Source organism: Pygocentrus nattereri, chromosome 7 (assembly GCF_015220715.1).
Source record: "Pygocentrus nattereri isolate fPygNat1 chromosome 7, fPygNat1.pri, whole genome shotgun sequence".
Taxonomy (NCBI): Eukaryota; Metazoa; Chordata; class Actinopteri; order Characiformes; family Serrasalmidae; genus Pygocentrus; species Pygocentrus nattereri.
Window position 1 is genome coordinate 10,653,487 of NC_051217.1, and position 26,402 is coordinate 10,679,888.

Here is a 26,402-nt window from a genome sequence, read left to right on the forward strand (position 1 = left end):
GATCATCTAATGACTTTTGCTGGCAGCATGCTATTTTCCCCACCATCTTGATGATCTTTGCCAATTTATTTTTATTAACTAATGAAAGAAGTCCATACCATATAGAAATATTAAACACAAGAGCGCTCTATCAAGCTAACATAGACTTTCTAAACTACTAATATGAACCCCAAACCCCTTCTATTCCTATTAGGGAATCAAATGCAGTTTCTGACTAGCTTCATATATATGAATATATACTGGCATGTATGTATATAAAACTCAACTGATGATCCATGTATATTCCTAAATGCGTAGAACAGTTATCAGGTTCCACAGATCGGTCACAAAGTATGATAAGTGGGAGGGGATCTGCATGATTTGAAATAAGCTCTTTTGTTTTTTCAACATTGATTAAGAAGGAACTGAATTTGCAAAAGTGTTCAAATTTTAAAACCTGATCAAAATACTCAGATGCATAAGCATTCTTATACAACAAGCCAACTAAACCCATGCCATCCGAAAAACATGAATAACAAAATTACTCTTCTGCAGCTTCATCTCACTAGTGTACACAGAAAATAATAACAGTGACATCCCTGATGTATCCCGTGTATAAAACAATCTCATCAGAGATTTCTCCTGTAACACTGACTCTGTTTAAACAGTCCTCAACCCAGTGCAGGCTCCACTTTCACTCGTCTATCTAAAAGATCTTGTAAAAGTATGTATATCTGCATCACATTAAAGCTGAACTAAAAATCAATAAATAAATCAAATTTGTTCATGAGCCTTAGTCTGTTGCAGATGACTGGCTACCATGTTCAGCATAATTACCATGGCATCTTCAGTCCCCCAACTTTATAAGCAAACTGTAATGGGTCCAACTGGTCTGCTGTGGATGAGGGAAGATGTTTATTGACAACCCTGTCCATTAAAGCTTTGGGCGAAAGTCATTCAGACACTAGTCTTTTGGATCGTGGTTTAATAAAAGATACTTTTCATGTAGAGCTGGGCGATATGTCCCAAAATGTTATCACGATAAACAAAATTGATATCGTTTGATAACGATACATATCATGACAAATGTCAAATCATTATTTCTTTTAAGTTTAAGGGGTGAACCACAATATTTCTAACACCAGACAAACAGAGTCCTCCTTTTAGGTATGTTTAAACTGCTTTTGTGTCTTGTTTGGGAGACACAAAAACTTGGAAGTGTGCCTTCTCCTGGCTGCATCGGAGTAATGTCGCTTTCCTTGCAGTAGAAAACGCCACCAGGGCTTTCGCTAGAACGTGGAAGTGTGAGAATGGTGGTGTATTATATTGATGGTGATGTGTCGCTCTATCGAGGAAAAGTTACATTGCTATAATTATAGTTATCGTTTTAAAACTCCTTAAAAACATGCTGCAGGCCATCTTGTCCAGATGCTTTGTGGAACTTAATCTGCAAGAGGCAGGTGCCAGTCTTTAAGTCTGACCACTGTCCTGTGGAACTCTACACTGCCACAAATTTAACCCCCTCAGTGTCACCTCTAAAAAAAATGTTTTTACTCACTTTGTTTTAATGACATATTTCTCACAGAATGGTATATATGAATGAATATAGTCCAGCAGTTAATTGGGGTCTTTGCATACATATTGCATTGGGAACTTTGTATTGGTAATTGAATCATACACTCCTATTATTTTTCAGTATAGATGAAGAATATATTACAATATATGCTAAAAATGTTCCACCTATATTTTGACATATACTGGCAACACACAAGATATTTAATTTTTCAGAAAGGAAAAGTAGCAATATTTTCTTCTGTTCTGAAGTATTCTTATAATATACTTTATGGGTTTTATATACTGTTTATAGACTACTATGAGCAGAGTATATTACAATGTTCAATCAAAACAACCAATGTCAAGTTTAAAAGACATTCTTATAACACTTGATTTGGATTGCCCTAGTTCTGATAACGACCCTGGACCAAATCCTGAGCCTAATTCTACCCCTAACACTGTTGAGTCACCTGAGCTTTACCAGGTGAGACACAGCCAATCAGTTATCTTGGTTGTTGCCATGCCAGCACCAGAGACAGCAGTGATTGGTGGAGTGAGTTTATGTTGCCTGTGATAGTTGCAGAAATTGAATAGAAGACAAATACAGTAATGTTGCATATTTGCCATTTAACAAATTGATTTTGGTGCATTCAGAATCTGGCATGATAAAGGTATTAGATCCCTCAGGGATCTGTATAAAAATGGAATTCTTTACAGCTTTGTTCACTTAGTTTCAGAGTTTGGACTGCCCTCTTCACATATGTTCAAATTTTTTCAAATAAGGCATTTTGTTTCCTCTCAGTTTCAAACCCACACTTGCCCCCCACAGATCAGCCTTGGGATGATCTGTTGAATTTAAATCACAGTTCTAAAGGTCTTGTTTCCAAAATATACTTCCACATTATGGCTTTGGACAAACACTCCAATGATAAGGTCAAACGCGCTTGGGAACAGGAGCTGGGTATTACACTTTCTCAGCAGTGTTGGGACGAAGCCTTAAGACAAATTCACACCTGCGCACCCTGTGCAAAACTCCAGTTAATACAGTTTAAGGTTTTGCATAGAGTTCACCGATCTAAATCTCAATTGGCGAGGTTTTACCCCAATTCGTTCAGTGATCGCTGTGACAAATGCGGCGCCTCACCATGCAACCTAAGTCACATGTTTTTTCTCTGCCCTTCATTATATAATTTTTGGTCCCGTTATTTTGACACCATGTGTGTGCGTTTGTGTAATGTTTTTCTGTTTTTGTTAGTGTTTGTTTGGTTGAGAATAAACATAAAACTGAGGAGTTTATTCTTCTTCTAATATTTTACTAATGTTGCAGCTGGATGTATGTATTTTTTCACAATTCTTTATGGGATTTGTTGAATGTGATATTTGATATTACTTCTCAATAAAAAAAATTGATTTTGGTATGCCATTTATCAGTTATATACATGTTTAAATTATTTTATTGCTGCCTGATGAATCATATGAATGAATTGACCTTATTGTTTTAAATTATAGTCATATGTATTCAAATTAAAGTTATACTACTCCATAATTTTTGTTTGATTGAAGATCAACATTACAGTACAGATTAAGAGACTATATATTGAACACCTCCTAAGTGAAAGAGAGAGAGAGAGAGAGAGAGAGAGAGAGAGAGAGAGAGAGAGAGAGAGAATGTGTGTGTATTACTGCGTTGTTCTCTATAAGGGGAACAGAGGAGGCGGAGGGTCAATTAAGGGTTGTGACTCCTCTTACATCTCATCAATGGAGTGTGTGTTGTGAAAAGCCCCACTCTCATTGCAGATTACACTACAAGAGGCTAACGCTCCACTACACACACACACACACACACACACACACACACACACACCACACACACACACACACATACACACACACACACACACACACTCACAAAGATATGTCTGAGGAACCAAGCAGTGCTGGATAAATGTTGCTTGTGCAAGTGAAGAAAAACACTAACCTTTGTGCTCTTTTCAGCACTCACTTTGTTGTGTGTGTGTGAGTGTGAAAAGGGGGAGTGAATGAGTGTGTGTTTGTGAGCGTTTATGATTGCTGCTATGCTAATTGTGGCTTCTTGATCTATGAATCTAATGGGGCATAAAGAAACCTACACACCAGTCCTTGCTTTTAAAAACGTTTTAAGCACACCACACAGACACACAGCCTCACTCACATACACACACACACACACACACACACACACACACACACACTTATATGCTCATACCTTGTAACTGTGGTATCCTAGCAACTACAAAGCTGAAGGACAGCGCTTGACTCAGGAGAATGTATTTGGGCGTGTGTTAGTGTGTGCATGTACACGTGTGTGTGCGCATGTGTTTTTGCGTAGCAGGTGTTGACATTGCCTATTGTCCGCTGCCCCTGCCTAAAACATTTCACGTTTTAGCCATTAAAAGAGCAGAACCTGTGGGTCTATGGGTCGAGTGCCACACATTCACAGATATCCATCATTGTCATTGTCAAGTACTTTCTACCTTAATGTGCAAGATCTGTAGCCTTTACTCAAACACAGAACTAATTACATTAATTCATTCATTATTTAACAAGGAATTCTTTGCCAACTGTAATGATAATGTTAGCTTTACATGATGGCAAGTTACAGCTGCTATCTGGATCCTCAAGGATTGCTTCAGAGTTGTTACAGTAAACTTTTTATATTTGTTTATTTCTGGCATTGGTGGGCATTGTGTGTGGGGGTCTGTATGTGTTACAAGCCTTCAGGGGCAGGAAATTTAACCCCGAACTCAACCCACACCCATGACTTTCAGACCCGACCCGTCTAGACGTGTCTGATGCTGCTAAATCTGAAACCCAAGCCCAACCCGAACCCACTTTCACTTAGACATGGATCACCTCAGATGTGGTTTTACAGAGCTTTTTTACAAGCACTTGAGTCAACAGGAAAGGCTAGACTAGGATGAACATGTATTTTAGAGTATTTTATGACTTTATTTTTGTGGAATAGCCAGTTGTATCTTTCAGAGAGCAGCATTCAAGCTACTCAAGCTACTGCTGCTACTTGCTTAAAACACTTTACAGAAGTTTAGCAAGCGAGGCGAGAGATCTGCTGTGACCCATCACATGCCCCTCATGCGAATCCCCCTGATTGCGAATGGTGTAGTAATGATCTTCATCCTAGGTTGCCATAGATTTCTCAAACACAGCTAAAGATACAACAAAGAGCGCTAAAGTGTACAACATTTATGTAGGAATATTTCTTCAAATAAAAACAAATCAAAGCCGACACTTGCCATGCAGACCTTATGAGTAAGTGTGTGCGTGAGTGTGTTTGTGTGGTTTCTATATTTTGCCCACTTAAAAAAATTATTAAGTAATAGTTATACTGTATGTATTTATATATGTAGCAGTTTTCATTCTAGTAACGAAATATCAAAGTACTTTACACAGGAATATAAGTAAAGTAAAATTTTGGGACAGCCATGCTGTAAACAAAAATATCAGGACAATTACAAGCAGGAGACAATGAGCCACAATACTTCTAGACATATACTAGCTTGAACAAATATGTTTTTGAAATAGATTCAAAACACTTATCAAGCTCGCATTCCTGATATTGTCTGGAATTCTGTTCCAGAGTTTAAGGGCTTTGTAAGAAAATGATCTTCTACCAACTCAGCTGTAAGTGATTCTGGATATTTGAAGTAAGCTAGTCTCAGCTTCACAGTTTTGCCATTTGTCTCATGTTTTGAGATGAGTCTTTTACTGATGTTACTTTTACCCCAACATGAAGAATTTCTTTAAAAAAAAACCTCATGATTCTTGTTTTCTTTTTTCTTTTTTTCTAAAGGCAGGTACACAGAGATTGCTCATTGTGTGACTATGTCTCTCTCTCTCTCTCTCTCTCTCTCTCTCTCTCTCTCTCTCTCTCTCTCTCTTTCTCTCTCTCCCTCAGTGTTGAGTATAGGTGAAGGGGGATTCTGGGAAGGCACAGTGAAAGGAAGAACTGGCTGGTTCCCTGCAGAGTGTGTGGAGGAGGTGCAGATGAGACAGTATGACCCTCGTCTAGGTGAGTAATGAAACAAACACTCATACAGACATGCATACACGCACGCACGCACACACACACACACACACACACACACACACACACACACACACACACACACATATATATATATATATATATATGTTTCCGCTCATATCTCCTCAAATGAGATTCTGCCATATCTCCTCAAATACCTTGTTTCATTAGCATCCACTGCTTTAGGTGCTTGTAGTGGGATTAAACTATCCAGGCACAAGCTGCGTTAAATATTCTAGTTAAATACTTTGTGAATGAGGAATATGGAATGTTCCAAAACTCTTTCATAGTGCTTGCATGTAACCAGTGCTATACAGACTCATACAATAGCTTACTGTAAAGAGCAGGTTAAAAGGGAAAAAGTGATGCATTACCATTGAGCAAGACTTTAGACTTGGAGACCTAATTTTACTAAACAAGTCAAACATCCCTTCAGAACTTTGTAACAGCTGACTTTTAGGCTTGTGTGAGAGAGACTGAGAGAGATCTTTTGATATATTCATTTTCTTGAATTGATTTAGAAAAGAACATTGACTGTGCAAACTGTGCAAAGAATAAAATGCGTAACATAGCAACAGCCAATCTCTCTGGACAATGCTTAATTGTAATTGCTCTTATTATTCCTTTCTTTTGAAACGCAGACTGATTCTTTAATGATGTTCACCTCAGGTCACATCAGTTTGCACCTATCACACTCAATAAAAAATCATTATTTTAACCTTGAATGCATCTGAAGAGGAAACTGAAAAAAAGCAGAAAATTAGAGGTAACAACCTACAAATGTTTAACAATATGTGTTGGTAGGATTTGCCTTTTCGTGCCCATAAATACATTCTGTCATAGTAGCTGTTGCCAGATTGGGTGTTGGAAAAAATTACAATGGACGCACAGGAGCAGTAAAAAAAAGGCCCTAAAATGTCTGTTGTTCATTCATTTTTAGAGTAGCAATAAGCATAAAAACAATCAAGCTGGCACACAGTAGGTCTCTGTCCTTCATAAAAGGCCCAGATCTAACATGCCAGAAACACTATCCCTCCACTTGAAACAGACAGAGATCAAGCAAGCATCAGGCATTTCCTCTTTCTTCAGTTAGCTGCAGGTCCTAAAACAATATTAGAATTTGCTGACTATGGGTAAAATCTACGGTGTGATTTTGCTCTGTGAGCTTATATATTAACTTTTCTCAGTTCATGTTTTTTTCATTCTCAGAGATGAGGACATGTTAAGAGAATGTTTCTACAAATTCAGTATTAATTTTAACAGAAAGTTAAAGAAACTCCCACTGTCTTCTTAATCACCAGCCTCCACCAGACCTGCTTCTTGAGTGCTATCCATCATTTTCATCTTCTTTTTCTCCCTCTCCTTGGCCTTTAGTCCCACTTTTATTGAGCTCAAATTTACAAGAACTCAGAGCTTAAGGAGAGATCAACCAGTTCACTGGCAAAATATTCTCACCTGACAGGAAAAACAAGTGCCGAACAATCCTGTGACTACTGTTGTTATAAACATTGTTTTCAATAAAACAAACAAAAAATGTTGCAGATAGATCTATGAAATAACTCCATTATGATGCTGCTGTTGTATAAGTATATAGATCTTAATTCATTAGTAGGGAACTGTGAAAAAGATAAATTTCAGATGCATCCAGAATAGTGAACAAAACTTTAGAAAATCCTTTACTGAGTGATAAACCTGTGTAACATTTGAGAATGAAGATATAATAAACGAAAATCCAGAAAGGCTTGTATTTGATGCATGATCATTCTGAAGCTTATCAGACTAATGAAGAAATGACTTGAAATTTGGAATAAAACATACTGAAGTACTTTGTGATGCCTAGCTCATATTATTTCGATCTACACTGTATAAGATAAGATGCGTTTATTGTCATTGCACAGTGTACAACGAAATTGAGCAGCAATCCAATGGCACTTTCTACATGCAAAACAATTTAAACATAAGGCTAAAATATCTAAACATAAGGCTAAATATATAAATGACAGATTTAAGGAAAAATTAATTAATTAAATCACAAGTGATTCCAGACTTTCGAATGCTAGTGTATATAAAAGCAAAGAATATAAAAAGTTGCAGAGATGTTATTTCCATCTCTTTCACTCATTTCACTTCACACTCTCATTTCCCTTAAAATTTACATATAGAAATAGTTAGCTTGTCAGCTAGCTAGCACTAGTGTTATGTAGCCTGGCAACTGAATAACAGATTTTCCACCACTTTAATGTTAGCGCAATTACAAGGCCAAAGATAAATAAATAAATACATGCTGCCTGTCCTAATAGTGTGATCTTTCAGACACAATCAAAATAAATCTCAATGAAAATTCTTTCATTAATAACACACGTTACATTTAATGATTGGTTCTAACCAATTGTGACAAAACTAAGCTGTATGGGATTTTTATGATCATTCTCTGAAACTTGTCCAACCTGGCAACAGTAACTATGAAAGAACGTGTGGGTGGAGCATGGGTGAGTTATTAAGCATCTTGTGGTTATCAACTCTAGAATCTACAGTATAGTTGTGTAGTTTCAGTGTTTTTCTCAGTGGAGTCCTACACTTTGAATTCATCACTCTGGACAGTTCCTTTATTTCAGCACCACTCTCTGTGGACAGCACCACTGAGCAAGTACTCTGAGTATTAAAGGGGAATTCCACTAAACATTTCAGCTCTAAATATCTGCATGCTCACATCACGAAAACAAAGTCAAAAACAGAGTACCAAGTTATTATTGTTCACAGTGGTGATAAGAACTATACATCCAAAGGATGATACAAGAAATCAGTTAAAAAACAGAGTCACAATTGAATCTCCAAATTACGAAATGTTTAAGAATTACAGCCGAGGAGTAGCTGCTGTTAAAAAGACACCTGAAACATGCTCTACAATAGGTTAAATAATCCACAGAAACGGTGTTGGTCCATTTTATTGGTCAGTGTACCAAGATATATGGTCAAACTGTTCACCTCACTCTCTGATATCTTAAGAGTTTGCTGGCCTGTAACTCCGAGGTTGTGAATAGTGGTCAACTGTCGCATTATCATTTGGCTAGTCTCAGGAAGGAGATCCAGAGACACAGTTTAGATCTAAAGGTAAATACCATTAAGATATTCCAAAATGTACAGAGAGGGCATTGAAAGTTCACAATAGATCACTGTGTGATTAATCAAATCAACTATTAAGTAGTGAAATTATTATTTTTGCAGCCATACCCCAAGATCTACCACGCAGAAAGCTAGTACATAAAGTGGTTATGAATATAGCGCCTGATGTCTGAGGCATTGGTTTAGAGAAGGATAGTTTTGAGAAGTTTTTGATCTAAAGTGTATGTTTAATATTGATTGTTGGCAGAGGAGAATATGCAGAATGGCTTGAAATACTCTCCAAAGAGTACAGAAAGTTTCTCCACCCCAGAATTACGAATATTTTTAAGAATTGTCAGCATTGTATATATTTGTGCTGTTAATTTTTTTGCTGTTTTTCTATCATTCATTCATTTATTTATTTAATTTTAGAGTTGATCTTTACAATGTGTTATATTGTATATTCATGATAAATGGACTAATGAAAATAAATCTTGTTCCATTAACTTTAATTCAAAGATAAGTTTTTTTTTCTTTTCCTGTAGAATTGGTATTTTGAAGATACAAGGTTGAGTTACCACAACTATAATGTCGATTCAGTGGTGATTTTGGCTAGTAAGGAAACAGCTATACTGCAGTTGTACACATTGTGACCCCTGGCTCTTATCACGACCACTGTAAAGAAATCCAAGTTGGTAAAGTTTCTCTACAGTGAAGCATTTCTCATTAATTCGCTCTGATTAGTTTGTTTACATCTCAGTGACTGAATTATGCAGGCATTTTTTAGAAACCTGCAGATTTCCTCTTTAATGCAGAGTGGCTCTTCACTCAGTGTCTTAGTATTCGTGTGAGTGTGTTAGTGTGTTTGTGTGTGAGATGACAACAGAAGAGAGCTCTTTGACAGTGAAGGTAATATGTTTCGCCTCAGTGAAGCATGGAAGACGGTCTTGTCTACAATTAACTTACCCAAACAGGTTCCTCTGCATGCTTGTGTGTGTGTGCGTGTGCATGTGTGCGTGTGTGTGTGCATGTGTGTGCGTGGGCGTGTGTGTATGCGCATGCATGTGTGCCAGTGCACGTGTGTGTGTGTGTGTGTGTACGCACATGCACATGTGTTTTAGTAGTCTAACGTACTCTGTCCCAAATGGCATGTTATTAACTGTAAACTGCATACTGCACCACAATATACTGTATATTGCATGCTTCTCTTCATAGTAGTGTACAGTATAGGATCCTGTATGAGATAAAATCCGTGTACTGTAATACAGGGCAGAGACGTGACTAGACTGTCAACATCAGGGAGGGAGCTAATCAGGCAGATCTCAAGACCCTCCCCAGTTTCCCTAGCCCTCCAATCCCTGCTCAGCAAGCCCTTGTTTGCCCAATTTCAGGTTATTAGTAGTATATGCTGACATATTTTGGTCAAAATATGTGTTTGGTTACTTTTAAAAGACACCTGATATTATGGGAGAGTAAAGTGTTGTTTTCAAACCACCTCCAGCACCTAAAATAAACCAGAAAATGTCAGAGTTGGGTTTGTCTGTGTGGTAAACCTCTGGTTTATAAAGACACCTATGTTTTATTACATTTACTAAAAGATGAGTCTGTCATTTTCATTACATTCATAGTCAGTAATATGAGTTAGTTTGAACTGGATAAGAAGCAATGTGATCACACAAATGTGAGAAGCAGAAGCTGTGCAGATTATTTGGCTGAGACTAACTTTAAAATGTTAGTCATACTGTTTTAATCATATCTACACTATAAAACCTGATGAGTTCAGTGAACTTAAATGGTTTGAGGAAGCCGATTGCAATAAACCATTTAAGTTGAAGTAACTCAAATCATTTGACCATAAGTAATTCCCTGAACTCAGTGTGAATAAAACATTTCTTTATTGTTGTATACACTGAAGTAAACTGAGTAAACCACTCATTTTATCTTATAATGATTGAGTATATTGGAATATGTAATAGTGATATTAACTCAATACAGTTAAGTAATGGTCACTTATATTTACTGACTTTATACAGCTATACACACTCAGCTAACTCAGTTTCTTCCATTAAAAGCTAAACTAGACTATAATTCTAACAAAGTCATACTGTAGTACAGAACATTTTTGACAAGAATGGCTTTAACAACTGAACTTAATTCTGCTCTGGCCCATCTTGCCCAGTACTGACAGTTCGGCCCAGAATGCAGAAGTGTTCTGAAGTGTCCAAAACCACACTCAGCAGGTGTGATAATGGCACCTCAGCTTACTCAGTACTGATGTACAGCCAGTACTGAATGAGATTAGAACTTGGGAAAAACATTACAGACTGAAGAGTCAATGCAAATGAATTGATCTTAACTAGCTTTACTTAAGTAACTAAGGATTATACAAGAAACAGTATGTCCTCCCAGATTTGCATTAGTAAGTGTAACATATGAGTAAAATAGACCCCAAAAAATAGTTCAGTTGTTACATTTTACAGTGATGCTGTAAGAAACTCTAAGTAAACAAACTTCCCTTAAGACCTGCAGTGAAAACTGATAAGGCGTTAATTTTGCACTGAGTGCAGTGGCATTTGGACAAATCATTTATATGTATCTATGAGCAGCTCACGTCAGTGTTACGCCCTGCAGAAATGACTGTGCTGCATTTTGGGATGCAGTATATCACAAAGACAGCTCTGTCTGCTTACTAAAATATTTGGCCAGAGTAATACATCATCCTGGTATCTTGCTGGACATTAATTGCTATAGAAATTCCTGTTGGTTACATGCTACATACCATTTACTTCTTTTGGACACAACCAATTGCCAAGCAGTATGTAGTAAGCTATTTTGAACACATCCTAAATCCTTATAGTGCATGCATACACACAGAACTCAGGCTTTCTCTTTCTCCTATCTCTTTTCCATTCTCTCTTCTCTCTGTCCCTCCTTCTTCCCCTTTTCTCTCCCTCCTTCTTTTACGCTGCGTTTGAGATGATAGAGAGAGGCTGATTTGAAGGCGTGACTTGAAGACCTTCTTGCATATGAATAGAAAGTTTATTCACAAGCAGTGGTTGTGTGCTGTACTGCAGTGTGTGTGAGAGCTGTGCAGGAGACTGAGGGGGAATCCATGGTGCATGTCTGGAATCAGTAAATGCGAACTTCACTGTAACAGCCCATACAAAGCTCTCTCTCTCTCTCTCTCTCTCTCTCTCTCTCTCTCTCTCTCTCTCTCTCTTTCTCTCTCTCTTTTGCTTTCTCTCCCTCCCCCTCCTTTCTTCCCTCCTCTCTGTTTCTCTTTCCTCCCATGCCTCACTGGATGACTCATTCTTCTATGAATCACCCAAATAGAGTCTCTTCTAAATTTAGACTCATTTAAAAGTTTGGGTGCAGAAACTCCCTCACTCCCGCTACTTCTACTTACTTGCTCTTCTGTCACTTTGTTCTCTTGTTCTCTCATTCTCTCTCACTCCCCCTCTCTCTTCCTCTTCTCTCTCTCTCTCTATCTCATTCTTTCTCTGTCCTTTTCTCTCTTTCTTCTTCCGTTTCTCTTTCTCAGTTACTTGCTCTTTATTTTTCCCTTTCTCTGTCTCTCATGCTTCTTTTTTTTTGTTCATTAGTTCCCCCATTCTCTCTACCGCTTCCATCCTCTCTGATCCTTTCCACTGCTCTCTTCCTCCACTTTTCCCCTCAGCCCCTTTCTCCATCTCTCTCTTCTCTATCACTCTCTCTCACACACAAGTCCACATTACTTGAATACTTTTTTCCTCTTTTTTCTTACTAATACTTTGTAGCTTTTCCTGCAGCATAGCTACTCCAGTGTGTGCATGTTCTTGCAAATGTGTAAACGTGTGTGTGTGTGTGTGTGTGTTGTTTTGATAGCAGATACTTTATCTTAACACAGGTTCAGCCTTTAAGCTGTAATTACAGAATCCTTTAATCCTCAGAGCCAAGAGTCTACAACATTTGCAGTGTACACACACCCTCTTACTGGTGTGAATCAGATTAGATTAAATGACTGTGAGTAAATGGTGTTGCCGTTGTGTAGAAATGGTTGAAGATTCAGTTTTAATTAGAATTACGATACACTGTAAACATACTGTAAAATATTATGGGATAATTTACAAGCAAACATGTTAAAAACTACTCTGCCTTTTTCTTTCTCTAGAACACACAATCCCTCTTAACTACTCTCTTTTTAAACAGGAAATGTTTTTGTTTGTGAGTGGCCTGCCACTGATTTTGTTGCTCTTTTTTGCTGTGCATTGTATGAATGGTGAATTTAGTCTTTAGTTTAAATGACTCAGATAATCAAGTCCTTTTTGTGTTTGTGTGTCTGTGTGTGTGTGTGTGTGCATATGTGTACACGTATAGAGTGTGTTAGTGGGGAATAGAGCAGATATTTGAATGAGGAGGCATTTGAGGTCTAGAATGAGAGTAGAAGGAACAAAATATGGAGAGAAAAGAGGAGTGAGGGAGAGTTATTTACACACAGACAGGCCACATGGTAAAAGCATGTGTCTCAGAGCTTGTTAGCACCTGATCATTTCATGTGAGTTGTTTCTAGATTGTTACCTGGTAAGGTTTTAATCACAGACATACACACATCACGTGCATCTCTGAGTAGACAGACTGAAATCCGATTTGCTAAATGGCACATAATATGCAAATCAGCTCATATACTGCAACCTGCTGTATACAGACTATATGTTGTATACGCCAGTGTTGTTCCTCACTTTCCATTTGCACAGTCATTCATTTCATTTTTTACTTTACTCGGATGGCTGTTTGAAATAATTAGTCCTCTTTGTTAATAGTTGCATTGTATTGTTTGTAAAGCTTAATCAATGATTGACTGTACTTAGCCATGACCCAGCTAAATCAGACAAGGTAATTATTGTAAACTTTTGCATCATTTTATCCAAATATTTTGTAGAATTGAACAGATGCTTAAATCCGAAACCACTTATAATGGAGGTTAACGTAGCATTAGGAGTCTATCCCAAGGACACTTATATGTTCTAACAGTTATCACAGTGAGCAACAAAACTGGAACACTTTCAATATAATTATTGGCAGGTGTGAGCTCAGAGAGTGAGGTAATACCATTCCTCACAGTTTTTTCAGGCATCATCCTCGTGTTTCACCACATTAAAAAACAGAAGTGAAGAAACGATTTTAAGTGGTGGAGAGAGAATGGAGCTGGATGATGTTTCCTCTATGTTTTATAATACATAACAATAATAAAACACAACAAATAATGCTATGTTTAGCTGCATTATCTGACCAAGTTTGCGCTACATTTAAATGCTCTCTTGCTGTTAGGACATGGCATTACGGGTACAGCAGTGGAGTTCCTGCCTAAATGGGGAACTGAACCCTCTGCCTGTGAGGTGGTGGTGTTTTCCACTGTGCTCCGTTTAAATGATTTTAATAAACAGAAATGGCCAACACTGACTTTACACATGGTTCAGTGTTAGAGACTGTGAGTGGTGTGGAGTCAGAGTGGAACAGTGTGATTTTGCCCAGAGCCCAGAGCCACTTTTCGAAAAGTCGGAGCATTGGTATTCTCTCACACGGAAATCTCTCCAGTGCCATTCAATCAATCAGGCCAGTCTCTTTTTTGTATGAATACCTCTGTGTAACATGAGTGATAAGTGTAGTACATTGGGTCATGCCCATACTTTCAAGACAAAAAGTCAGTATTATAGAAATGAATCATATGGAGTGGACAGGGTTTTCTCTTATACATGAGCAAGAAGCAAGTAAGGATCAGCAAATAGAAAACCTGGAGCAGAGTGATTTCAGAACACTTTGACCGAGAAGCGGAAATGTCTGCCACTCCATTCCACTCACATACTCTGGTCAATATGTGCCTGAGCTAAAAATAGGATGGCAAGTTGTCACTTAATTACCAGATGTTATTCTGATACTGGACCAACATTAGTGAAAATAATGACTTTTTTTACTTTCATCAAATGCAGTATCATATTGTGTAAACCTGGTATTGATTGTCTCAATGAAGATCCTCCATTTACTTGGTGGTGAGAATACACATACAAAAGCTTTCAGTAGGTGGTGATACCACTGCCTTGGCATGTGCTTGTGTGTGTGTGGCTGCATTAGGAAGGCAGTAGGAGGTAAAGAGCAGTAGTGACACTCTGCTGTCTAGGCTATTAATAGTGCTAAAGTGTATTCCTGTCCACTGTCCTGTATTAAAATAGCATCCAGGCACAGCATCCCCTCCCTCCCCCTCCACCTCTCTCTCTCTGTCTCATTCTCAGTCTCTAAAGAGTTTTGGGCTTCCACTAGAATAGCAGTGAGTAATTCCACTCAAACACGCACTTTCTCTTTGCGAGTGACGCCTTGACTATTAAAAAAAAAAAATTCAGAATGAGAGATGGAGTGCAGCATAAAATCGTTTATTTTTAGACCTATGTTTTTATGAATGTGCTTTAGTGAGTAAGACTGTCATTTCTTTGATGTTTAATAACAGTGGATTTTTTAAACTTTTTTTTTTATTTATTCATCCTCTCACCATAAGCTTTAATGAACACAAAGCAGTATTATAATATTTTGAGGAAAGTATGCATTTAACATTACAACATTACAGCAGGAAATCATGATGAGCACAGGCCAGCTTGACCCTATCACAGCCAATCTGTTCAAAAACACAGCAGCATTCAATAAATAACACTAAATATATGAAATCTCCAAAATAAGACAATGACAGTCTAGCAAAGCAACATTCCAGTAGACACAGACCTTTAGCCACAACAGTAACAACAATGAGAATAATGTAAACACTGTCTCTGTCCCATTTGTCCACTTAACATTTGTTTTAAAAAAATGGATTTAAAACTTGCACCTTGAATGTGTTAGTATGCTATGTTAGTAATGTTTGCCAAACCTAGTGGCTGAAGCTATAGATAGGAGAAAATGTGACCAGTGATTTTAAAGCAACTTGTTTTTTAACCTCTTTTTTTGTGGAGTGGTTTGCAGAGTCTTAGCACCTCTAACCTGGATGAAGCATCTCTGATTAGCCCATGTCCATATCTGTGTGTGTGTGTGTGTGTGTGTGTGTGTGTGTGTGTGTGTGTGTGTGTGTGTGTGTGTGTGTGTGTGTGTTAACCTGATACTTCTGGTAATGAGAGACTCTAAAAACGTGTTTTGTTAAAGGCTATTTGTAACTGCTCGTCTTTGTACTGTTATTCCAAATTCAGACTGTCGTGATGTGAGAAGGAAGCCTTCTGAAAACTAACTGACAAGCTGTGCATGTTCGCTGTGTAGCATCAGTCAGCATCACAATATTATGTGTAACTGACTGCAAAAGCTTATAAAATAAAGATTAAAAGAAGAGGAGAGGATATTTTGTGCCTTTTTTCCTCACTCTTCTTCCCCCATTCAGTCGCTCCCTCTCCACCCTCAGCCTGATAGAGCAGGTTTGATGAATTGCTCATTCACACACATTGCCATAAAGGCAAGTGAAAAATATTCCGAAGCTATAGGCTAGCTGATTGCTCAGCCATTCTGATATTAAATGATGTCAGAGATTCTATGAAAGTCTACAAGACTGACAAAATGAAACATCCATTTTGTACTAGTGGTTCTGTGGGTAGTTTGATGCAAAAATAGAAACAAGGCAAAGATCCTTACTGCAAAGACTCTTTTGGATTAGATGTTTTAATCCCTTAAACTGCAGGAGCCCATATCTGTGTACATTAATTTTTCACCTTCATAACTATGACTTTACTACTAGTAGTTACCAGTGCTGGGTGCTATATTGTCTTTGCTGCTGCTGCATACATGAAGACTAATCTAATTAACTATTGCTCCACCTGTTTTCCCCATTTTGTGCTATAATACTTTATACTAACGCTCTTTGCTATCCAGTGTCGAGCAGAGGAGGATGGGTTCCCCTTCTGAGTCCTGGTTCCTCTCAAGGTTTCTTCCTCGGGCTCTTATGGAGTTTTTCCTTGCCACTGTCACCTCTGGCTTGCACATGGGGGCTTGGACCTGGATTTTTCTGAAAACTTTGCTTGTTTGCTCTTTACCAGTGCACTGATAATAGTGTCATACAACAATATTGATTTTTAGTTTTAGCAGTATTTATAAATAACAAAAACATGCTCAGTATTAAAATTATTTCAGATTTCATAAGTTTCCTTTTTGAAGATGTTTGTCTGGTTGATGTTTACAGCACTGTTATGATCTGTTTGTTATTTTAAGAGAAAAAGAACAAAATGACAAAAAACAGTACAAACAAAACTATTTTTTCAACAGCTTACCAGCCCTCAGGAAGCATGGATTCATTCACTTTATTATTGCAAGCTTAATGATTTTCTGATACTGTGAGATAATTGAACAATAAAATGAAATAGAATTTTATTGCCCAGCACTAATATTTACTGGATAGTAGTAGATATAAGTGGGTAGCAGTTACTGAATAATTCATAGTAGTTACTGACACACAGTAAGTACCAACTAATTCATGGTAGCTACTCAATAACACAGTAATTACTGAATACTGAAGAATAGTAGTTACAGACTAATGCATAGTAGGTACTGAATTATTTATTGTAGTTACTGGGTAATCTGTCTTAAGAGAATAATACATATATATATAAACATACATATACATGCACACCCTTCATTAAGTATATCTCCAGTGCTGCAGTGACACTGACATTGTGGTGGTGTGTTAGTGTGTGTTGTGTTGGACTGAGAATAGTCCACCAACCATTAATATCCAGCCAGCAGCATCCTCTGATCACTGAGGAAGGACTAGAGGATGTCTAACACAAACTGTGCAGCGCCAGATGTGCTTTTGTCTCAGTCTACAAGTTGGACCAACAAAGTAGGTGTGTCTAATAGAGTGGACAGTGAGTGGACACATAGGGGTCCTGGCCATTGAAGAACAGCATGAAAGAGGGCTAGGAAAGTATGCAGAGAAACAGATGGACTATAGTTGGTAACTGTAGAACTACAGAATGCTGCTTTATGGAAATTGAGGCTGATAAAATGGACAAAGAATGCAGACACAAGAAGGTGTTCTTAATGAAGTGGCTGATCAGTGTGTATGGTTATGTGTATATATGGCTAAAGAGTCTATCTGCATTAAACTATATATGTGTGTGTCAGTGCGTTTGTAAGTGTAAGGTCTAATAGCAGACAGCAGTTGCGTAATAGGCGTTGTTGTGTCTGGGTCTGTATGCTGGGTTATAACTCATTGTCAGGGCTTGTAGCTCCACTATTCTGGACTGATTGTGTTTTGTCATGTTGCTATGCCTCCAGCGTGACCATGACGGTATGGTCGATGAGATATCTGCCTGGCTGCAGCTCTCAGTCACACAAATGCACACACTCTCACAAGAACCGCACTGTTACACCAGACTACTACAGTGTCATGGATATTTACATACCATGAAGATATTCTAACCTGGAGACACTGGTTTTTTTGCACCTAGATCACTAGTCTTGTATATAATTAATGAGTTTTTCTTAAGACTTAATATTCAATAATAATTAAATTAATTGGAAACTACAATGAAATTAATAAGTTATAGAGTTATGACAGTGAGTAACTGAAGTTAATACTCACAAATCAGCATTTAGGTTTTAAATCCGTTAAAAATAGGTGCCTGTTTGCTGTGTAGATGATATTTTGACTCACAGTAGTTCTCCTACTGTACTGTTATTAAAAAAATAGGGTAAGACGTTCAACTCTTCTTGGAGAAATAAGCAGATCTCATCTCTTACTGTGAGAGGAATATTTCCCTAGTGTACTTAGTATCACCTCTGTAAGGTCCCACCATTCATAATCTCCATTTTATTACTTCCTAAAAAATGGCCATCTCACAGTGAAAAGTGGACAAATGCTTGGTCTGAATGTGACCGGCTAATCCATGCTCACATCTCCACACAAAAAGTGGGTTGACTCTTTGCAGGGCAGCCATTGGCCACAGAGAAACACGCACAGGCTGGGTAGAGGGAAAAAAGGCAGAAAGTGTGAGATTAAGTAAAAGTGTGGATGATGGAGGTTGAGATAAAGCAGAGAGAGGCTGAGGGGAAAGAGGTGATGCAGAAATCACGAGTATCAGCTCTGACAGTCTGAACACTATTATCAACCATGGAGAGCAAGCAGACGCCACCCCACTGCTTTGACCCATTTACTGCAGCCTGTGTGTGTGTGTGTGTGTGTGCACGCATGCAAGCATATGTGTACTTTATTGTATTCTCCTCATGGCGACATATTACAATACACTGTGTGCACAATAATTAGGCAAGTCTTATTTTTGAGCATTATTTTTATTCATGACCAACTACAGTGCTCTCTGTTAATCCAAAATGTTAATAAACCTCAAACACGAATGTTTAAGAAAGTAAAAGTGAGGTTTTGGCTTTCTAAGCAGAATATCTATATGTGCACAATTATTGGGCAACTATTATTGTGCAGAATTATTACGCAGCTAAATGAAAAACACACATTATCCCATCTCACTTATTTATTTTCATCTGTTCAAGTGAGAATTATAAACAACTCAAAACTTTCCAATAAACATTTCTGACATATATAAATATAAAAAAAAAATCAGTGACCAATATAGCCACCCTTCTTTTCAATAACAGTGATAAGCCTTCCATTCATGGATTCTGTCAGTTTCTTGATCTGTTGACGATCAACTTTTTGTGCAGCAGTAACCACAGCCTCCCAGAAACTGTTCAGAGAGGTGTACTGTTTTCCTACACTGTAAATCTCCCGTTTAAGAATTGCCCAAAAGTTCTCAGTTGGGTTCAGGTCAGGTGAGGAAGGGGGCCATGTCATAGGTTTTTCATCTTTAATGCCTTTACTGGCTAGTCATGCAGAGGAGTACTTGGATGCATGTGATGGAGCATGTCCTGCATAAAAATCATTGTCTTTTTGAAAGATGCAGCCTTCTTCCTGTACCACTGCTTAAAGAAAGTGTCTTCTAAAAACTGTCAGTAGGCTTGGGAGTTGATTTTGAGCCCATCTTCAACACTAAAAGGTCCAACCAGCTCATCTTTAATAATACCAACCCATACCAGTGCCCCACCTCCACCTTGCTGGCGTCTGACTCGAAGTGGAGCTCTGTGCCCGTTACTGGTCCAGCCACGGGCCCATCCATCTGGTCCGTCAAGAGTCACATTCATTTCATCAGTCCATAAAACCTTTGAAAAATCTGTCTTCAGATATTTCTTGGACCTGTCTACATGCTTCAGCTTATGTGTCTTGTTCAGTGGTGGTCAGGTTTCAGCCTTCCTTACCTTGGCCATGTCTCTGAGCACTGAACATCTTGCACTTCTTGGTACTCCAGGTAGGTTGCAGTTCTGGAATATGACAGAACTGGAAGATAATGGGTTCCTGGTTTCTTCATGCTTGATTCTTCTCAAATCCTTGGCAGTTAATTTGCACCTTTTTATCTCAACACATTTCTTGTGACCCTGTTGACTATTTGCAACAAAACGTTTGATGGTTCTGTGATCACACCCCAATATCTTAGCAATTTCAAGAGTGCTGCATCCCTCTGAGAGACTTTTGGTAATTTTTGACTTTTCAGAGTCAGTTCAATCTCTTTTTTGGCCCTTTTTGCCTAAAGAAAAGGCTGCCTAATAATTATGCACACCTTGATATAGGGTGTTGACTTCCTTAGGCCACACCCTCCCTCATTACACTGTTACACATCACCTGCTATGCTTAAATCCATTAAGCAATCAAGTTTATCCAGCTTGGAGTTAGAAAACATGCCTAAAAATCAAATTATGGTCAAAATACTCACTTGCCTAATAATTGTGCACACAGTGTATTAGGAAAACTTTAACAATCTTACAGTGTGAGGATGTTTGCTGGCATCCTGGAGGAAAATGCGTTTATGCACAAAATACAGCTTTTATTTAAAAAAATTAAGAGACAATTTACTAGTGCTTATTTGGGTAAGGCCTAGGGTTTGCATGTAGGGACTATGGTAACCCCTATAAAGACAGTAATACAAGTATGCCTGTATCAGTGTGTGTGTAGACAATATATATTAAAACCCCCTCCAGTGAAAATCAAGTATCCTTTTTTTAGTGTGTGGTGTCTTTTATCTGCTAGGAGACACATAATGTGCAAAGTAATAAGTATTCAACACCATGGCTGAGTATTTATGCTTTGAAACCACAGTGCTCTAATGACTGTATCAAAAAGATGGATTCTGACAGCCAGTTTCATACGTCACAACCCTAAGAAACCAATCTTGTCCACTGACAAGATGAGGCTTTCCATGTCATTAACATAGTAATAAGGTGGAACGAGATGTAGAGACAGGTAGCTAGCTATGTGGCTATGTCATATTCATTTTGTGTTGGTTTTTTGAATGCAGAGCTAGAAGGACAAAATGTGAGCCTTTATATGTTACCAAAAGATGTGAAAATCAGTGCAGTTTAATTGGAAAAATCAGAATGTCCAAGCCAAACGTCCTGAGAACCCTTGGGTTTGCAGCAGCCATTTTTCCAGAGGATTGTTTTTTTTTGTAATTTTTGTTTAAAAACAGATGGGGTTTGCGACTTATTTAAGCTTTACTCTGTTCCATCCACAGTGAGGCATGACACTGCTTCAAATATTGAACCTTTCATTATAGAGAAAACCTTCAGTGGGAAGTACAGAACCAAAGCGCTAGGCACAGTATTGAAGGTCATCAGATAGAAGATTTTTCAATAATGAAAGACTCAATATTTCAAACTGTATTGAACCTAATGCTGCTGTGAGCTGCGGGAGAGTAGCATTGCAGTGATGACTGTGTGTGGCCATAATAGATAGCAAAATTGACCGGCCGCACGTAAGGTTGGACACAAAAGTTGGTGGGTTCTAACACTCTTAAAAATAAAGATGCCAAAAGGGAGTGATAGCATAGAAGAACCAAATTTAGTTCCGTGTTGTACCTTTTAATAGAATCTTTCTTAAAGAATATTTTTTGTAAATGAGATGTGAAGAATCTTTTTATAGTGTAAACAAAAAAGAGAGGCAGGACTTTGTCCTCTGGCCAAGGGCACTCAGCCCAGTGTCAGGCCACTGCTCAGAGACAGGTCCCATACAGACAGAAGGACAGCAAACAGGTAGCCTACATCTAGACCAGAGGTCACTAATAGGCGGGCCACGGTCCGAGTCCAGATCCAGACGCTGTCCTATGTCCTAACCCTAACTCTGCAATAATGGTACAATGCAATATCTGTGAAGTATGCAAAAAGAACCAGAGGTGTGTTCATTTTGATGGATCTCATGCTCTCCTGAGTGTTCCCAAATACTAAAACATTTACTTCTCCTCAAGAAAATTTCTAAGGAAATTTTTTTTTTCATCTTTATTTTCTAAATGGTTTGAGATCATCATACTAAAATGTAATATAAGGCAGGGAACATGAGGATACACAAAACTCAATTTCAAATGATCATTTTATTCAAGGCAGAAATGTTGCAGCACTTATATCATGCATGTGAAAAAAGTAATTGCCCTAGTTGTTCCACCTTTTGCACCAACAGCGGTAACTAAACACTTGCAATAACTGGAGATCAGTTTTCTAAAGACCAACAGATTTTTTTTGTTGGTTGTGTGCAGCTACTAAAATGAACAAGTTAGGAAGCAGCTAAGTAAAAGCATTTTCTTCTTCTTTATTTACATGCATGCCACTGAATCCAACAGATTAAAAAAATGCATCCAATTCACAATCTGTTAGTTTAAACATGTGAGTATTGACTGTGGAAAATAATTGTGGTCAACTTACATATTCACAGTCAGCTCAATTGTGATCAGGTGATTGTATAATGATCACTACAGGCCTAGCTGCATGTATTATTTGTGTTTTATGTAATTTTGAGTCTTGGTTAGGGCTTTTTTCTTTTTGTACCTGCCCAGGCACTACAGTTGAACAGTAGCCAAGGTACCTGAACTGGCACATTTAGAGAAATATTTATTAATGTGCATTATCCCTGTAAATCTACACTGAATAAAGTAATAAACTAGCAAACCTTAGTCCCTATGCTGATAGATGCTGGATATACTAAGAATTTCTGCTGCACTTCTATAATATTTTTTTTTTTTTTTGGAAATGAACTTTTACTTGAGCCATTATTTCACCATTTGCACCCACTTCTGCATGCACTTACAGTTAGAGACATTGTGAAGTTTATGATGCACATAACTTTAGGCTACTTTACATCTACCATATGTGAATCAAGCCTGGACTTTCATGGACCAAGAACTCATATAATGATGATTTCACTTTAAAGAGACATGGAGTTGTAGAAATATGACACTAAATTTCAGTGCTGCTTTGCAATCATTACTTGCTTTGACTTGGCTGGCCACGCTGTGTTCAGGCATTTGGTGTGAGTTTTAATAAAAATCTGAAATTTTGCAGACATCACTTCTTCATCCTTTAATAAGCCTGTGGGTCTGCTTTGATTTATAGATCTGCTCAAGCTGGAGCATGTGAGATCCATCTGCAGTATACTGACTGTTCCAAGAATCTCTCACTAACTCAAAGTCTCTTCAAGGTCCGAGCATTTCTTATTTCAGTGATGATGATGATGATGTGTGAGCTGCTTCATGTATCCTCCATTGCGGGAAGAGACCTTCAGGTATAGGAAAGAGAGACATGCAGTTAAAGAGTGGTACACATCTTTAGCAATCACATTATTACTTTCCTTATGCTGTAATATTTGACTGTAATTGCCTATGCACATATTTATTTCCATAGAGAGTTAAGCACGAATCACATTTGCATTCAATTTACAGGTTGAAGTCAGCACTTCCTAGTTTTTCCATTTGTTTTCATGGCAAGGAAAGATAAAAATGTGGCAAAAGTCTGTCACTAAATAAATAGGCTGTTGTGAGTTTCATGCAATTTAATTTCCATGCAGCTTGACTGTTGCACTAAGCAATTTAAAACAAAGTGATACACTGCATATTTAATTACTCCACTATTCTGCTTAGTTAGCAAGTCATTTTTTACACATCATATATTCCTGTCTATTATTTATCAATCTATGGTTCTGTGCTCTGTGTTTGGCTTTTCATCCTGTTCTGATTTGTTTGCTAAGCCTATGAAAGTATCCATTATGGTTGTACTTGACTTTTTGCTCATCCTGTCCTTGAAGTACTGGGAGTTCATTGAGAAGTGCATCTCCATCTCCCTTTCTGTGATGATTTTCATGTATTGAAGCATTTTCATGGAAAGAAAGGATAAAAATCTAGCTACAGAAATCACGATAACAGCAGGCTAACAAAGAGGAATAAACAATGGTACATGCAGCTGTTTAAACATCTGGCTAGTTAACATGAGCTGGTTACAGAAATGTTGGCTTTCATAAACTCACATGTTTGTTGTCATGGCTTAGGAAACTGACAAAAGGTAAATCTACCAATCAAATCTAAATCGCTGCTAATGGTCCAGTTCTGAAATGATACCTCAGCTTTCCTATGGAAGTTTTTAAAAGCCACTGTGGCATGATTTTCCACTTTTCTCCTTTACTTTTACAGTGATTCTTGATTACCTGTATGTTGGTAAGTGAGAGAATAGGAGTGATTATGGTGGTGGTGAATGTAGGCGTGTGTGTGTGTATTTGTGTGTGACCCTCCGTCATGATTGTTCGTTTGCCATCTGTTATGAATGAGTCTCAGCTGTGCTGGAGGAACTCTTAATCTCACTCCTTAATCTCGGGATTGGCTCCCATCTCTCAGATTAAACACAACAGCCGTTGCCAGAAAGCTGCCAGTGAAGAGGGAATGCAGTCTAATTTACCAATTTACTAAATTCACCCATGTATAGTCATGTTTATGTAAAGTTCTTAAGTGCTGATTAATAGATGATTCCTGATCCCCCTTAAACCCCCCCCCCACTGTCTGTCTCTCCCTCATGTTCTCTCTTATTGTTTATCTCTCTCTTTCAACTTTCTCTCTTGCTCTTTCTGTCTCTCTCAAGCTTTCTCTGTCTCCCTCCCTCTTTCTCCCCTTCTGCCCTCTCTCCCTCTCTCTCTTTCTTTCTGTCTCTCACTCATCATTAAAATGCTAATGTATTTCTTACCTTCTCACCTCTGCAATGACAGAGATCCCATCACAGTCTATGTACGCCTGAAGTCACTTATTTTATTCTCTCTCTGAATGTTTTTAATGATTAGCAGAGATATAACGATGAACTGCTTTTGCTGACGGATGTGTTAGATCTGATTTTGGAGAGTCACTGTTGGAATTCACAGCTTTGTGTACTGATAATTGCTTCGTTAACTTGGTGCCAGTGCTCATGTGTATGACCTCTATACAGAAAACAGTGTGCATCACATGTTCCATGAATATTCATTAACACTGCTGTAGTAGTTGTGTACCTGGTTGAACACATTACATATATAACATTAATATTCATGAATGCCATGCTTTGGCAATTTTGTATACGTTAAGCTATCTTGTACTTGAACTCTGTGACCTCTAACACATCTACAAATGAATCTCTTAATACATGAGTGTACTTATTTATGCTAGTTGTATGTGAAAGTGTGTACATACTCTTTGTGTGTGTGTGTGTGTGTGCGTGTGCGAACGTGTGTGCGTGTGTGTGCGCGCAGTCAGCAGATTGCCCTTCAGTAGGGGAGCAGTGCATTGATTTCCAGCCCAAAGTCCAATCACATAAATCTAGCAAGACTTGAGACACCAGCCCTATTAACCAGGCACACTGCTTCAGGATTAATGAGCCAATTCTCTCTCTTATGCACACACAAACACACACACACACACACACACACACACACACACACCTTTATAAACACTGACAGGCAGACAAGACTGTGCAGAGCTACATGTTCAGAATGACACTGTCAGCCTGCTGTTTAAGGTTAACATTTAGACTGTATGAAAATAGGCTTTATTCTGTTCTCTTGCAGAAACAAGAGAGGATCGTACCAAGAGGCTATTCAGACACTACACTGTGGGCTCCTACGACAACTTTACCTCTTACAGGTAGGTCGACGTGTGTGTGTGTGTGTGTGTGTGTGCACATGCCTTGCATGTAGAGATGGCACCAGTCAAATATTCAGTATCTATCTAAGCCAATAGCGACAGAAAACACTGGCTGTCAAAATCTGGGGAAAAATAACAGATCCAATTCTGTAGAGTATCTAGTCTGAAATATCACCGAATTGTTTGTACAAATCTGTTTCAAAAAAGTTGAGACAGTATGTGAAATGCAAATAAAATCAGAAAGAATCCACTTGGACCTGCATTTAAACAAAAACCTAGAAAGACATTTACTGTTTTGCTTTATCAAATTCACAGTTTTTTTGTAAAAAAAAAAACGGATGCCTGTAACACCTTCCAACTTAGGGCAGAGTTTAAGAGTTTAAAGCTTGGAACAATTTTGAAATTTTTTTTGTACTGTATTTTAAATGAATACAGGTCAAACAGAATTTACTAATCACTGATTTTTATTTGCATTGAACATACTGTGTGTACTTTTTTGGAGCAAAAGTTTTTTTTATACATGCAAATAAAGTAGTTCACATGACTACAGCAACATTAATATAATATTTTTTAGCTAGGCAGTGCATGATGCTAGAATTACAGAATTTCTTAATTGATTTTGCATGTTTGCCATGAAAGTGGTATTTCTTTTGAAAGTATAACTGAATAAAGAAAGCAGTAGTTGTAAACATCATATTGTC

At 37.9% G+C, this 26,402-nt stretch overlaps 1 protein-coding gene across 6 annotated transcripts in view; it reads left to right on the forward strand.

Annotated features, from left to right (window-relative positions):
* Nucleotides 1-26,402, forward strand: part of shank3a (SH3 and multiple ankyrin repeat domains 3a) — a 284,439-nt gene that overhangs the window by 218,022 nt on the left and 40,015 nt on the right. For all 6 annotated transcript variants that reach the window (XR_001858864.2, XR_005130467.1, XM_037539957.1 and 3 more), the window contains 2 exons: nucleotides 5,486-5,599; nucleotides 25,626-25,701. Coding sequence is in view for 4 of the 6 variants with exons in the window: in XM_037539957.1 (XP_037395854.1) it covers nucleotides 5,486-5,599; nucleotides 25,626-25,701 (190 nt within the window). In the remaining 2 variants the exon portion in view is untranslated. The remainder of the gene's footprint in view (nucleotides 1-5,485; nucleotides 5,600-25,625; nucleotides 25,702-26,402) is intronic.